The sequence below is a fragment of the Heterocephalus glaber genome, unplaced genomic scaffold (assembly GCF_053883595.1).
Source record: "Heterocephalus glaber isolate CG9 unplaced genomic scaffold, H.glaber_assembly_v1.0 deba00000594, whole genome shotgun sequence".
Taxonomy (NCBI): domain Eukaryota; kingdom Metazoa; phylum Chordata; class Mammalia; order Rodentia; family Bathyergidae; genus Heterocephalus; species Heterocephalus glaber.
The window spans coordinates 11095828-11111309 of NW_028258151.1; the positions used below are offsets into that span (position 1 = coordinate 11095828).

At 37.5% G+C, this 15482-nt stretch overlaps 1 protein-coding gene across 35 annotated transcripts in view; it reads left to right on the forward strand.

Moving 5' to 3' along the window:
• The window catches only part of Dst (dystonin), a 456427-nt gene that overhangs the window by 370659 nt on the left and 70286 nt on the right, over positions 1–15482 (forward strand). For all 35 annotated transcript variants that reach the window (XM_087204914.1, XM_087204925.1, XM_087204898.1 and 32 more), the window contains 3 exons: positions 4059–4220; positions 5699–5869; positions 8497–8663. In XM_087204914.1, the coding sequence (XP_087061040.1) occupies positions 4059–4220; positions 5699–5869; positions 8497–8663 (500 nt within the window). The remainder of the gene's footprint in view (positions 1–4058; positions 4221–5698; positions 5870–8496; positions 8664–15482) is intronic.

Genomic DNA, 15482 nt, shown 5'->3' on the forward strand with positions numbered 1-15482 from the left:
GGATCTTAGTTCTTTATGCTCTAATGGTGCCCTTACTTCTTCTAGTGTGTTTGAGCTGAGAGGCCGTGAAGCTAACAAACTAGATGAAAAGATGATCTTTGATGCACTCAAACTAAATAGTGATATTATTCGAACTACAGGATTATCCAAAGCCAAATCTCATGCAGAAAAGAAGGAGCATAGACGGTCATGGCGAATGTTTGTCCCAGCCAATTTTATGGATTATGCAAACAAAAGTGAAAGCTCTTTTGTGGAACCTATTGATATGTCAGATGCTGTTACCAGGACCAGTAAATGCAGGCAGGGTGCTAATTCTCTTACTTCAGAGGAGGATGACTCTGGTTTATGTAGCCCTCCTGCAGAGAGAGAAAAACAGGGCTTTTTAAATGGAGACTGGTCCCGAATTAGAGGCTTGTCTTCTGCTGAGGATATTCATATAACAGAACAATATAGACCTTTTCTTTCTGTTAATTCCATTAGTGAACAGAAAATCCCCCTGCTCTCATGTAGAAGTGCCCACCCTGAGGACAACTTCAAAATGATTTTACATAACGTGTCTCCACTGGAGGGAACACAATGTGTAAATGGTCAAAAGGCAATCCAGTGTTGCCTGCAGGATGATTTGAAAGACAACACTCAGTGTGATCCATTAACTATGCCAAGAGATGGAGAAAACGAGCATCTTTCTAACCCTGGACAAGAGCAAACTTACCAACCAGGAGACTCACAAATCATAGTACAAGGTGTGGAACTCATGAAGGATCTCCCTCAAGATTCAGAGCTGTCTCAAACAGACCTGGGAGACAGGGATGTAGATTGTGGTAGCACAGATTTGGTAGAAAATTCAACATTGTCGACACAATACAATTCAGAAGAATCCAACATAGCCTCTAAAGGGAAAGAGGAAGCTTCCCTTTTTGCCCAGGACATGGAGAGGACTCATACTAAGTGTTCCCTGAAATTCATACCAGTAAGAAAGAGAGCCACATCCAGAAAAACAGAGGGCCAGGAAGGGATGTTGGACACAGTCTGCAATGGCTTCCAGTCAGGCCAGGTAATTTATGGAAACGTGAATCTACAATACCAAAAGCTTGTGGTTCTCTTTCAGAGTGGTCACTGGTTTCTAGTTATGATCAAGTCCATATTGGGGAGTTTGACAGGCACCCTGCAAGATGCCAGATATTGATGAATTAATCATTACTACAGATTAATTAGAGACCAGTTTTGGAGAAGGATGATTATTGCCGGCTGTTGAGGGTTGTGCTGTTGACGGTGCAGACGGTGGCTGTCTGCTTCATTCAGAATGCCTCCAACTGTGAATTTAGTTTATTGTTGGGCTTTTACACAAATTGTGGCTGAAGACACTGCCATTTAAGGGCAGTTATATTGGGTTTATTAAGTTTCAACAGGCTTAGTCATGAAGGTACAAGCACAGTATTATATTGTTGTGGTCTTAAGACCTTTTAAAAAGTGATGAAAATGTTTTCAGAAGCTCTGCATGTGAGAGTAGAGAAAAGTTAAAGTTACTGTGCTATTTGTGCAGACATTTTGGCTCCTTTTTTTTTAGTTTATTAGTACATGGTTCCTAACATTTTATGATTTAGGATGAGGTAAGAAAATAAAGGGTGCAGCCTTGTAATAAGCAAGAGGTTGTTTCTGAACCCTGTAATTTTTTTTTTCCCCTCTCAGATGGAACTTGAGCTATTTTGGTACTTTTACTAAGCTTTTCTGGTAAACTTTACCTCCAGGGCTATTTTATTTAAAGTTTCTCTGTGTGTGCTAGCCTGCTTCTTTGTGTAAGTTTGGGGGGAGTGTCTCTCCATAGGTGTCTTGTTACCACTGATAATGGAGTTTAGACATTATCAGAGAAGTTCTCAGTCTGTGAAATAATTGCTGTAGTCAACTGTGCCCTTTTCTTTGGCATACAGCAGATGGCCTGCTGATTTAAAGGCCTAGCAAAATACTTTCTTTTCCTTGTAAGGGATTTTACAGTTTATTTGTAGATAGTATTTTTTTTCTATTTTAATCCTTAGTATATTTTTGAAGCACTTTGGAAAATTACCAGAGTGCCCTAGACCTGCTTTCGTATACACTCTTAAAATTATCTCAAAGTCACGATCAGAGGTTAAGGCAATTTACTAGAACTTTGTATTAGTTTGCTTTTTTACCCTGTCCTGAAAATTGTCAGAGAATGAGAATAAAACTTTTCCCTGAATAATTATATGCCATACAAGTTCCTGCAACTAAGAATATAGCAGTTTTTCTAGATTCTCCCACACTTTTTTTGATAAATAATTAAGCGTATTCAAAGCTATTAGTTCCTAGAAGTAGTAGCTTAGAAAGTGGTACGTAAAAGAAATAGAGTTGTACTGCCAAATTCTATCTTCATCAACTTGTTGCAACTTCCTGCCGAGTTTCTTGGTAAGTTATTTTGAAAATATACAGAAACTTCTTAAGTTCTTTCTTTTTAGTGATTTGGGGGAATCTTACAATGTTTGTGTGCAATACATTTTTATAATTAGTATTGTTGGACCTGTGGCTTGAAGGCTACTTTCAGAGGAAATGCTCACTAACTTGTTTGCTGTTCCCTAATACACTCATTCACACAGTAACTCAAGTGTTCTGGGCCGGGGATTTAGCTCAGTGATGCCGCCACCTGCCTCACAAGCACAAGGTCCTGAGTTCGTTCCCTGGTACCAAAAAAAAAGAAAAAAAAAGAATATCCTGTGTGCCAACCATTGGGCCAGGGCCTGGAGAGCTTGTCTGCTGCAGCCTCTACATCTTTCAAAATTAGTTTTCATGCTGTGCTTGTAATTTTCTTTTGAAGTGCTATTTTAATATTTGCCTTTATTATGTTTCCATCTATTATTTATCCATTCATTGATTACTTATATAATAGGCTTTAGTACAGTTACTCAGAATCCCAAACTGTGTTTTAGTGTAATATCTGTCTGACCTCAGCCTTACCTATGGAAGAATTGATGTGTCCACTCCCAGAGTTTCTGTTAAGGGATTGATGCCATTCACCTGAGATGGAAATAGAACTTTTCTACACTAGTATTCATTCAGCAGGTAATTTTTGAGTATATATCACATGCCGAGTCACTTGGGTGGGTCTGGGGCATAGAACTGCTGTAAGGAAACAGTCGGCAAGTTCTGCTTCTGTGGAACCTGCAGTTCAACACGTCGACTCCTTGGCTAGACTCGGGCACCTGGGGGACCATAAGTTGCATGGGGATGGAGAGTAAGGGAGAGAAGGCTGAGAAACTGCTGGCAGTGCTTGTAGGAGTGGTGGTAAACAGAGGGCCAGAGCTGCTGTGCTGCTGATGTGTGTGATCAGATCCATGGGATGAGGCCACTGTGCCTCCTGCAAGCCCGCTGACATTTTTATAAGCAGCAGAGGGGCTGGATGTGCAAGATCCTTAGTGTCTCAGCACACGCCTGTGTCTTTTTCCTTTTCTGTCTATCCTCTGGCAGGGCATGTGTTTGACATCTTGGCCCACCTTATTTTCTTGCTTATGATTCTCCATTTCCAAGTGGAGTCTCAAGATACAATTGCCAGCTAGCAGTGTCCTTCTAAGCTCTGAGAATTCCTCCCCAGTGAAACTCATCTTAGGCCCATCTTATCATTCTGCTCCTTAGCCCATTCTGCAAATCCTTTGCTAGAGTTAAGTTGGGACAATAGGACATTTCTGAGGCTATGATAATGAAGCAGTAAAGGACACATAATACTATCTTCTTGTTCTATAGATAATCTGATTAAGTGTACAATTTCATTCTTGATATTCTTGAGTTATTTTAATCTTAAAACTTTTTATTTAATTTACTTTCACACTATTATTCACAGGGTACCTATGACCTATGGATAGGAAACAATTATCTTCTGTAATAACTCAAAGCTTTTACTATCTGACGACTAAACACCCACTCTGTATTTGGTGGTTGTTAGTATAATTTATATAATTATGTTCGATCCCCGGTACCAATAAATAAATAAATAAATAAATAAATAAATAAATAAAAAATAAAATATATAATTGTGGCTCTTCCAACTGCAGGTTTTCCAGAAGGAAGAGATTGAACCCTTGCAGGTTAAACAGCAAGATGTAAACTGGTTGGGTCAAGGGCTTATTCACAGTGCTGCTAAAAACACCAGCACTCAGGGTTTGGAGCATGACCTGGAAGATGTCAGTGCACGGTGGAAAATTCTCAATAAGAAGGTAATTTTTCATCCCCCTCATCATTTTTGTTAATTTTTATTCACTAGCATTTATTGTGACCTTTCTTCAGATTTAGAGTAGCCAAACTTCCCTAAATATGTCTACTGTATATATTGCTATAAACTGGATGGCCCAAACACAAATGCCCACAAGAGCTATCGTAGTTAGGGAGCATAAATGAATGAAGGGAGCTGGGAGAAACTGGGCCTCTCCCTGTCATTGTGTCAGTTTTGATAGAGACATGACTACAGACACAGCAGACGTGACTGCAGCAGCTGTGACCACTGGGCCGGTTGCAGAGAGGATGGTTCCTCTAGTGGGTGGAAGCCTCTTAGCTCCAGCAAACCACTGACATGTAGGGATGCAGGTGCACTGTTGCCACATATTCTGCTTGCTTTCAAAAGAATCTGGAAATCTCCCTTTCTATGTGAAACCTTCCCATTCTCAAATGTTGGTAACTGATTTTACACTGCAAGTGAAAGAAGTGATGTCTCTGTCAGCCCAAGACCAAAGGTTTTCCACCCTCACTATAGACTATCAGCTTTATATACTATTTCACCTAAACTTTCATAAGGGAAAACCCTAGAAATAGTGCTCTGTTATCTTAGGGAGGTAATGCTGATGCACAGTGGCACATGACATAAATGATCAGATGATTGCTAAAGGATAGCAGTGCTCATTTAGTCGTCGTAGTGGTTGTTCTTGTTGTTTTCCATGCATTGAAATCTTGAACATTTGTCTGATCTTAAAACCAATCATCTTTTAAGGTCTCAATAAGAAGGTAATTTTCTTTCTGACAGTGACTCACATTGTAATGTTCCTTAAACGCAAATTGGGAAACAGTGTCAGGTGTTAAGTTTATTCCATAGTGCTTACAGTATCTTGCCAATGTTTTTCAGTTTAAAAGGAGAAGATCTGTGAAAAACAGCAATGTGATATCTCTATGTAGTACCCAAAGACTAGAAAGACCCTGGAAGACAAAGGCCCTGGTTTGCTGAAAAGAGATTCAGTACTTGGTGCTAGTAGAATCTAACTGAATGCTTTATAGTTGTTTTGCATACCAAAATATAATTTTACTCTTGGCTATAATAATTTCTTTAAATTCCAGTCTTTTATCATTACCCTTAATATTCATCAGTAGGAAATTAAAAAATGAATCCCAATAATGATGAAATAACTAAAACACAGTTTTTCAGTAATGTTAAAATATTTGCTAACCACAGATGCATTGGGCATTTCCAACTCTCAAAGATTTAGTTTCTGTATTGACTGTGTAAGATGGAACCTTATCTTCATGACTTACTTGCTAAGGTTTGATCCCTTTTCACTCCTATCCTTCCTATTATCAATGCTTTGGGTAGATTTTAAGTGAAAAGTAAAAAAATTTGTGATGGAATAAGAAAATAAGCAAAAAAAGTGGTAGCCAGTGGCAAGAGTTCATTGTAAGTAAATAAATTGAGGCACCTGCTCCTTCACAGGTGGCTCAGCGAGCAGCCCAGCTGCAGGAGGCCCTGCTGCACTGTGGGAGGTTCCAGGATGCCGTGGAGTCCCTGCTCAGCTGGATGGTGGACACTGAGGAGCTAGTGGCCAATCAGAAGCCCCCATCAGCTGAGTTCAAAGTAGTGAAGGCCCAGATACAAGAGCAAAAGGTAAGTTAGTGATGCTGTTGTCTTGTGTTTCATACTGACTCTTAAAAAGAGTAAAAATGTACTGCTTTATTTATATCAGTAGGCTATCCTGGTCAACTGGCTTGCTGCTACAGATTATTTTGTTAGTCATTAAACCAACACTTATGAATATCTGCTGCAATGTAGGCATTGTTCTAGATGCTGGGGATTATATCACTGAACAAAAATAATAAAAGCTCCTCATTAAGTTTGAAGTTTAATGAGAAGGGCAGGATATGGAGAGACACAGTAAACTAGGTGAATATGTAAAATGGCAAGTTAGACATAAATACAGCAGGGACAAGCGATAGGAATCCGAAGTCAGAGCAAGAATGGCCAGGCAGGAAGTGCTAAAAGAGGGGATCTATGTATGGTTTTAAATAAGGTACTCAAGGAAGGTTTCACTTGGACATTTGGACAGAAATATTGTTCACTTATACATTAGGCTATTCCCATGAAACTAGCTTTTTATGGATTAAGTATTAGCAGTTTCTCCTACTTCACTCTGTTAATCAAGAAGCAAATATTTAATCCATATATGCTTAGGAATGTGCCATTGTATCTTTTGACAATGCTGAAAATGTCCAAATTGGGAAAACACAGTCAATATAGAGATAACTATCTGCGATCCTTATATACAGTTTTGGGCATCTAATGACAGTGGTCAGTTAGGACAAATTAGATGACATTTTCACTGGCAGCCTATCAGCTGTGACTTGCATTGCTATGTCAGAAGGGGCTTAGCACACAGCACAGTGGTAAGATTTCCCTTGAGGACTTTAAAAGGAAAGGAGTATATTACTTTAATTAATTTTAGTTAAATCTAATTTCTTTACATTTAAAACTTTTTAAATTAAAAACTTTCTATTCCTGGATCAGTTCACTTAACAAAGTTAATATAGTGTATTATATATTTCAAAATTGCTACAGATTTTGAATGTTCTCAATACAAAAAAAATGGTAAGCAGGGGAGGTGCTAGGTATTTTAAGTAGCTTGATGTAATCATTCTACAACATACACATGCGTGTGTGTGTGTGTGTGTGTGTGTGTGTGTGTGTATCACATTGTACTCCAAAAATATACAGAATTATTTTTTGTCAGTTAAAAATGTTTTTAAAACTTCCATACTTGGCCTTATTTTTAAAATTTAAAACCTACTCCTTACTTTTATACATTTCATACTATTTCTCTAAAATTTATCTGAAAACTTCAGCGCATTAGAAATACAGTTAGAAGTAAGCATTAAGGAAACATAACTGGAAACACATTTCATTTGTGTCATTTTTTTGAATATATAACTGCTACCATTCACAATTCAGTTTATTCTCCCAGAGTTAATTAATGATGCTTAGCCAACAAAATCCACTTGTTGAGTTTGTCTTCTTAATTACCAGAAGCTTTGCTACTAAAGTTTATCTGAGGTAATTTACCTAATTAGTTTTCCTTGCTGGCTAAACCATCTGTTCTACTTTGATTATAAAATAACTCAACTTGTGTCGGCAGAGTTGGTGCACCTTCTTTTTTTTTTTTTTTTTTTTGGTACTGGGGATCGAATTCAGGTCCTTGCGCTTGCAGAGCAAGCGGCAAAACCACTGAGCTAAATCCCCAGCCCCTGTGTGCATCTTCTTTTTAAACATGTATTCCTCTTAGCTCTCACCTTGGAGGCCATGATCTCAGAATATTCTTCTAGCATTTTACTTCTTGGTATCTGTCGAGTCTTTAGTTCTTAACTACCAGAGAGGATCAGATTCAGGAGGCAGTGAAGCCTCCATTGTGTTGTACACCTGTGCCTTCCTGGTTGCTGTTAACACAGTGCCTGCGCATAGCAGTTGTTCAGGAGCAGTTGACTCTGATGAGGGCAGAACAAGGTAATCCTGAGTGTTGGCTCTCTGTATCAGCCTTTTCATTCCAGGCATCTTGTGATGTTTAATTAGAATTAAATTGAATTTTGCTCCTACTGCTAAATCCTGGAATGTTAGTCTTATTTAGCCAGCTTAGTGGGCTTTCCATACTGTCTTCCTTTGTAATGATACTGAAAGACTCTTTTTTCATTTTCTTCCTCATTAAAGAGTTTAGGATCTACTTCTAGCTAGAGAAGGAGCCGAGTGGTGCTCCTTTTAGCCTTGCTAACTTATGAGTTTGCTCTGAGTCTCAGCTTCCTTGTCAGTCATGGATTATGGGAAAGGGTTTTGAAAATAGTAATGATTCATAGTAATCTTTTTATTTGTAATGAGCAAATAATTGTTGAATGTTTGAGTCATTCCTACTTCATTAAAGTGAGGGGAAATTTCTCTTCTTCCCATGATTCAGTGGGGTTAGTCCAAACAGTACCTTCCCCTCTATTGTTTTATATTAAAAATTAATTATGAAGAGTTTAGTGGCCTTATCCATATTAGTTTTGTGTATTCTGTAAAGCCCTACCATGAGTATCTGACACAGTAGTGGTAAATTATTAAACCAAGTAAGTTTAAAATTCCACTTCTCAGATCCTTTCATGTGTGCACCGTATAACATGTTTGTCACATACCAAAAGTACTTAAAGCATGTTCTACATTGTATTTTTAAATTATTCTTTTGCCTTAAAAATATTTAATGTTTTTTTCTCAAGCTTCTGCAAAGATTGCTGGATGACCGCAGATCTACTGTGGAGGCAATCAAACGAGAAGGAGAAAAAATCGCTGCAACAGCAGAGCCTGCAGATAAAGTGAAGATTTTGAAGCAGCTGAGTGTTTTGGATACTAGATGGGAGACATTGCTTAATAAAGCTGAAATGAGGTAACTTACATACTTGCAGTTCTTTTAAAAGAGCAGCAGTGACATTATGTATTTTGATAATGCTTTTCTTCAAATCTTTATTCTGTGATTATCATGGATGTGAATGTAGGTAGCAAGGGTTGTGACTTCTCCCCCGGTCTCCTAATGGTAGTATCTTATAGTATCAGTTGTATCCCAGTTCTTTGGATTAAGAAAGCATCTTCCTTGGGGTGAGTCATTTATTGCATAGTAATTGTCTGCCCACCTTGCATCAAGCACAGAGCTAGGCCCTGGGTTACACAGGTGAGCTGGACAGATCATCACCTCTGTCCTCAGTAGGGTATAGATTAGTAGGATTTATAGCCATTGAAAGAAATGTGATGTTTTGAAGACTGCTGGGGAGGGTGTATAATGGGAAGAACCTGGACTGGGCAGAGACGTGACAGCTGTGTGAAGGGAATAAATGGAATTGGCTAGGAAAAGAGGCAGATAGAAGAGAACTGTAACTCATGAAAGTGACAAAGCCTAAAAAGAGCCTGGCTCCACTGGACTTTTGCTCGTGTTTTTCTTATTACAGAATCCCAACCAGTATTTTAATTCTGCATTGACAAGAAATTGTTGTTGAGTGCAGCCACAGTGAAATGTAGTCATCTAGACTGGTTGGATTGAAAATAGGTGAACCACTGAACAGAGTGGATGTGTTGCATCAATCCCTGCCTTCTTTGAAACTAGAAATTAGCAGAACTATTTGCTAATCTTGAATTATGGACTAGAATTACAGTTTGAGGACTGCAGAACGAGGTGCTCCTAAAGAGGCAAAAAGTCTTGTTGTCCTTTAATATATGTCAATAGATTAACCTTTGTGTGTCATGTCCCAGGACATTGCAGCCTGGATGCCATGGAAGATACTCTCTATATTGTTGTTTAAGATAAATGAATAAATGTCTGCATCTCAGCTCTACTCCTAGAACTGGTCTTTTCCTAAAACCTTCTTCACAGTCTTGTTCAATGGAGGGTTATTAGTGATAATTATGATTCAGATAAGTATTGCTCATAATTTCAATCATAGTGAATTAAACATCATTACAAGACAGTTTTTTATTTTACTTTTTATTAGTATATGTTTGCAGCACATAATGACCACATTCATGATAGGGAATTGATGCATGTACAGAACACATCTTAATTCTTTTTTCGTCCCTTTCCCCTGCCCTCCTCCTTCCCTCCTTCCATCTCTTGGTCTCCCTCGCTTTTGCAAAAGTTCTATTTCCCCGTTTCCTATTATCTGTCTTTTATTTTGCTCTTTGATTTATTTATGTTTTTAGTTTCTCATGTAAGACAAACCACGTAGTATTTAAGCTTATGGGTCTGATTTATTTCCCTTCACATTATGCTCTCAAGGTGCATCCATTTACCTACAAATGCTTCACGTTTATCTTTTTTTATGGCAGAATAGTACTCCATTGTGTATAAATGCCACTTTTTCTTTATCCATTCACCTGTTGATAGAAATACAGGCCACTTCCAAGATTTAGCTGTTCTGAATTGTGCTGCTATAAACGTGGGTATGCATGTATCCCCGTAATATGATGACTTAAACTTTCTGAAAGATACCTAGAAGGGGAATAGCTGAGTCAAATGAAATTTCTGGTTTTAGTTTTTGATGAATCTCCATACTGATTTTCATAGTGATTGCACTAGTTTACATTCCCCCCAAAATGTAGAAGGGTTCCTTTTTCCCTGCAACCTCACCAGCATTTGTTATTTGATTTATTGATTATTAGCCATTCTTTCTGGAGTGAGATGGAATCTCATTGTTTTAAATTTCATTTTTCTGATGGCCAACGATGTTGAACATTTTTTTCATGGATTTATTGACCATTTGTACTTCTGAGAATTGTCTGTCCATTTCAGTTGCCCATTTTTGATTGGATGTTTTGTTTTGGGGTATGATTTTTTTTTTTAGTTCTCTTTATAGTCCAGATATTAGTCCTCTGAGGACTATCTCACAAAATTTTTTCCCCATTCTTTAGTTTGTCTCTTCATTCTGTCAATTATTTCTTTTGCCGTCCAGAAGCTTTTTAATTTGATATGATCCCATTGTTGATTTTTTTTTCCTTAAATTCTTTTATTGGTACATTTTAGGTATACAATACGTTTACATTTATCATTGGGTACTTGTACCTATACGTGATGTATGTTGGTTCTTATTTTTTCCCCATTACCTGTGTGGCCTTCACCCCCTCCACCCATCCCTGTTTACATAGACATCATTTCCATTTTTTTTCTTTTCTCAAAACTTTTCCTTTCCCTTTTTTACCCTTCCCCTCCCACTTCCACTACACCTATGGACCATTTCTTCCTATTTCAAATTATCAGTTACTCGTTTTAATCATTTTAATCCTTTACACTTTCAGTTTCTCACACTAGAGAAACTATTTGGTATTTATGCATGTGTGTCCTATTTATTTCACTTAAGAGTATGGCCTCAATATGCATCCATTTAGCTATAAATGTCTCTAGTTTCTCATTCTTTATGGCTGAGTAGTAAGTACTACATTTTATTAAAAAACCACATCTTTATCCAGTTTCCAGTTGATGAGGACCTAGGCTGTTTCCAAGCTTCAGCTATTATAAACTGTGCCACTATAAACACGCGTGCACATATATCGCTGTGGTATGATTCTTTTAATTCTTTTGGGAAGATACCCAGCAGGGGAATAGCTGGGTTCTAGTTCTTTGAGGTATCTCCATACTGATTTCCACAGTGGTTGCACCAGCCTGCACTCCCACCAACAATGGAGAAGGGTTCCTTTCTCCCCACACCTCCACCAGCATTTGTTATTGGTTGATTTCTTGATAGCAGCCATTCTTTCTGGGGTGAGGTGGAATCTCAGTGTTGTTTTCATCACATCTCTGAAATGACCAGTGATGTTGAACATTTTTTCATATATTTACTTGCTGCTTTTACTTCCTTGTCTGAGAAATATCTGTTCATTTCAGATGCCCATTTTTGAATTGGGTCTTTGAATTTGGGGGATCTGATTTTTTTCAGTTCTTTATATATTCTAGATAGTAGTCCTTTGTCTGAGGTACAGCTGCTAAGACTTTTTTCCCCACATTGTAGGTTGTCTCTTAGCTCTGCTGGTTGTTTCTCTTGCAGTGCAGAAGCTTTTTAATAACGTGAGATCCCAGTGGTTGATTCTTTTTTGCTAGTTCCCGTGCACAAACCCGTGAGGTTTAGTTCATAGTCTTTACCTATGCAAACGTCTTCAAGAGTTCTACCTAACTTATCTTCCAGCAGGTTTAGTGTTTCTGTCTTAATATTTAGATCTTTAATCCACTTGAATCTTGGTTTAGTGCATGGTGATAGGTATGGGTCTAGTTTTAATCGTTGGCAGGTTGAAATCCAGTTTTTCCAACACCACTTATTAAATAGGCTATCTTTGCTTCAATGAGGGTGGTTGGCTCCTTTGTCAAACATGAGGTGGCTGAGTATGTCTGAAGTTGTTTCTGCATCTTCTAATCTGTTCCACTGATCCTCAGGTCTGTTCTTTTGCCAGTACCATGTGGTTTTTTATCACAGTACCTTTGTAGTATAGTTTCAACTTGGGGATTGTGATACCTCCTGCCGTGTCTCTGCTGCCTAGAATTGCTTTTGCTATTCTAGGTCTCTTCTGGTTCCAAATGAATTTTTGGATTGTTTTCCCTAGTTCTGTGAAGTATATTGCTGGAATTTCAATCAGCATTGCATTAAATCTATACAGTAGTTTTGGAAATATGGCCATTTTCACTCTTGGTTCTTCCTACCCAGGAGCAAGGGATGTCTTTCCATTTCTTTGTATCCTCTTCGATCTGTTTTTTCAGAGTGCTGTAGTTTTCAGTGTAGAGGTCTTTTGTTTCCTTTGTTAGACTGATTCCTAGATATTTCATTTTTTTGGATGCTATTGTAAAAGGAGTTGTTTCCCTAATTGTTCTCTCAGTAAGTCTGTTATTTGTGTATAAGAAGGCTATTGTTTTTTGAGTGTTGCCCTTATATCCAGCTACTCTCTGAATCTGTCAATTAAGTGTAGAAGTCTTTTGGTGGAGTTTTTTGGGTCTTCTGTGTAAAGTATCATATCGTCAGCAAATAATGACAGTTTCACTTCTTCCTTTCCTATCTTTATTCCTTTTATTTCTTTCTCTTTTCTAATTGCTGTGGCTAATGTTTCCAGAACTACATTGAACAGGAGAGCCGATAGTGGGCGTCTTTGTCTTGTTTCTTATTTTAGCATGAAAGTTATCAGTTTTTGATAACTTAGTATCAGTTTTTGACCATTTAGTATGATGTTGGCTGTTGGTTTTTCATAGATAGCCTTAATCAGGTTGTGATAAAGACCTTCTATTCCAACATTCTGTATGGTTTTTATCATGAATGGGTGTTGGATTTTGTTGAATGCTTTTTCTGCATCTATTGAGATGATCATATGGTTTTTGTCCTTGGCTCTGTTGATATAGTGTATTACATTTATTGATTTACATATGTTGAACCATCCTTGCATCCCTGGGATAGATAAATCTGACTTGGTCAGGGTGTATGATCTTCTTGATGACCCCTCTGTATTCTGTTTGTCAGTATCTTGTTGAGGATTTTTGCATCTATGTTCATTAGGGAGGTTGGCCTGTTGTTCTCCTTTTGGGTTGGGTCTTTCCCTGGTTTTGGAATCAAAGCAACACTTGCTTCCAGGAATGAATTTGGAAGCCTTGCTTCCCTTTCAATTTCCTTGATCAGTTTAAAGAGTAATGACAATAGTTCTTCTTTAAATGTCTTGTAGAATTCAGCAGAGAAGTTATCAGGACCTGGGCTTTTCTTTGTTGGTAAATTTTTTATTACATTTTCAATTTCACTCATTGTAATTAGGGCATTTAGAATTTCTGTATCTTCTTCATTTAACTTTGGCAATTCATATGTATCTAGAAATCTGTCCATTTCTTCTGTGTTTTCCATTTTATTAGAGTACAGGTTCTCAAAGTAGGTATTGATGATCCTCTGGATTTCTGCTGGGTCTGTTGTGACTTCCCCTTTTTCATTCTTAATTGCATGGATTTGAGCCTTTTCTTTCCTTTTTTTGATGAGGTTGGCTAAAGGTTTATTGATTTTATTTATTCTTTCAAAAAGCCAACTCTTTGATTCATTGATTTTCTGTATTCTCGTAGTCTCCATTACATTGATTTCTGCTCTGATCTTTATAATTTCCTTTCTTGTTTGAGCTTTTTTGGGTTTGCTATGCTCTTCTTTTTCTAGGAGCTTGAGATTCTGCATTAGATTATTTATTTGACTTCTCTCTGTTTTCCTAATGTGGTCATTCACTGCTATGAATTTCCCACTTAGAATTGCTTTCATTGTGTCCCATAGATTCCTGTATGTTGTACTGGCATTATCATTTACTTGTAGAAACTGTCTAATTTCTAGTGTGAGAAACCGAAAGTGTAAATAAGGACTAAAAGCTATAATAGATAATTTGAAATAAGAAGAAAAGGGGCAAAGGGGAGGGGGAAGTGTGAGGGGTAGGGGAAAGGAAAGAAGGGAATGAAATTAATATGAGAACATGAAAAAATGGAAACAGTCTTTGTAACTAGGGAGGGATGGAGGGGTTGAAGGGAGGGCAGGGGAAGGGGGAAAAAATAAGAACCAAGAAAGTATGTAAAGGTGCATATCTCCAATGATGAATGTCATTATATTGTACGCCTAAAATGTACCAATAAAAGGATTTTTAAAAAAAGAAGAAACTGTCTAATTTCTTCTTTAATTTCCTCTGTGACCCATTGTTTGTTCAGGAGGGTGTTATTCAGTTTCCATGGGTTTGTGGGAGTTCTGCGGTTTCTTATTTTAGTGATCTCCAATTTTATTGTACTATGGTCTGATAATATATAGGAGGTAACTTCAGTTCTTCTACATTTACTTAGACATGTCCTATGAGCTAGCATATGGTCTATTTTGGAGAATGACCCATGTGAAGCCAAAAAGAATGTGTATTCTCATTTGTGGGGTGAAACACTCTGTAAACACCTATTAAGTCCATTTGTTCAATAGCTTGGTTCAGTTCTAGAATTTCGTTGTTAATTTTTTGTCTAGATGATCTGTCTATTTGTGATAGTGGGGTATTGAGGGTCCCCCACTACAATTGTATTATTGCTTATTTGGTTTTTCATGTCCATTAATATTTGTTTTGTATAGTTGGGGGCATTCTTATTTGGTGCATGTATATTTAGGATTGTTATCTCAGTGACCATCTTTGTCTCTCTTAATTAGTTTTGGTTTGAAATCTACTTTGACTGCAAATAAGATTGCTATCCTTGCTTTTTTCTGGGTTCCTGTGGCATGGAGAACTGTTTTCCATCCTTTTACTTTCATTCTATGAATTTCTTTTTGAGTTAGGTGTGTTTCTTATATACAACATATTGTTGGATTTTGCTTCTTAATCCATGCTGCCAGTGTTTTCTTTTGATTGGTGAATTGAGGCCATTAACATTGATGGTTATAATTGATAGATATTGACTCATCCTTGTCATGATGTTTTACTTTTGTTGGCTCTTCTATTTCTTATTTTTCCCCCTTTCCCTTTAGTTTCTTACCTTGCCTGGTGGCTTCCCTCTGTTGGCCTCATGGAGTTGTGACCTTCATTGTCTTTTTCTAGGATATTGTTTAGAATTGCTTAGAATGCTGGTTTGGTGTTCATGAAATTTCTCAGGTGTTCTTTGTCTTGGAAGTATCTAATTTCCCCATTGATTTTGAAAGATAATATTTCAGGATACAACAGTCTAGGTTGGAAGTTATTTTCTTTTAGGGCTTGAAATACT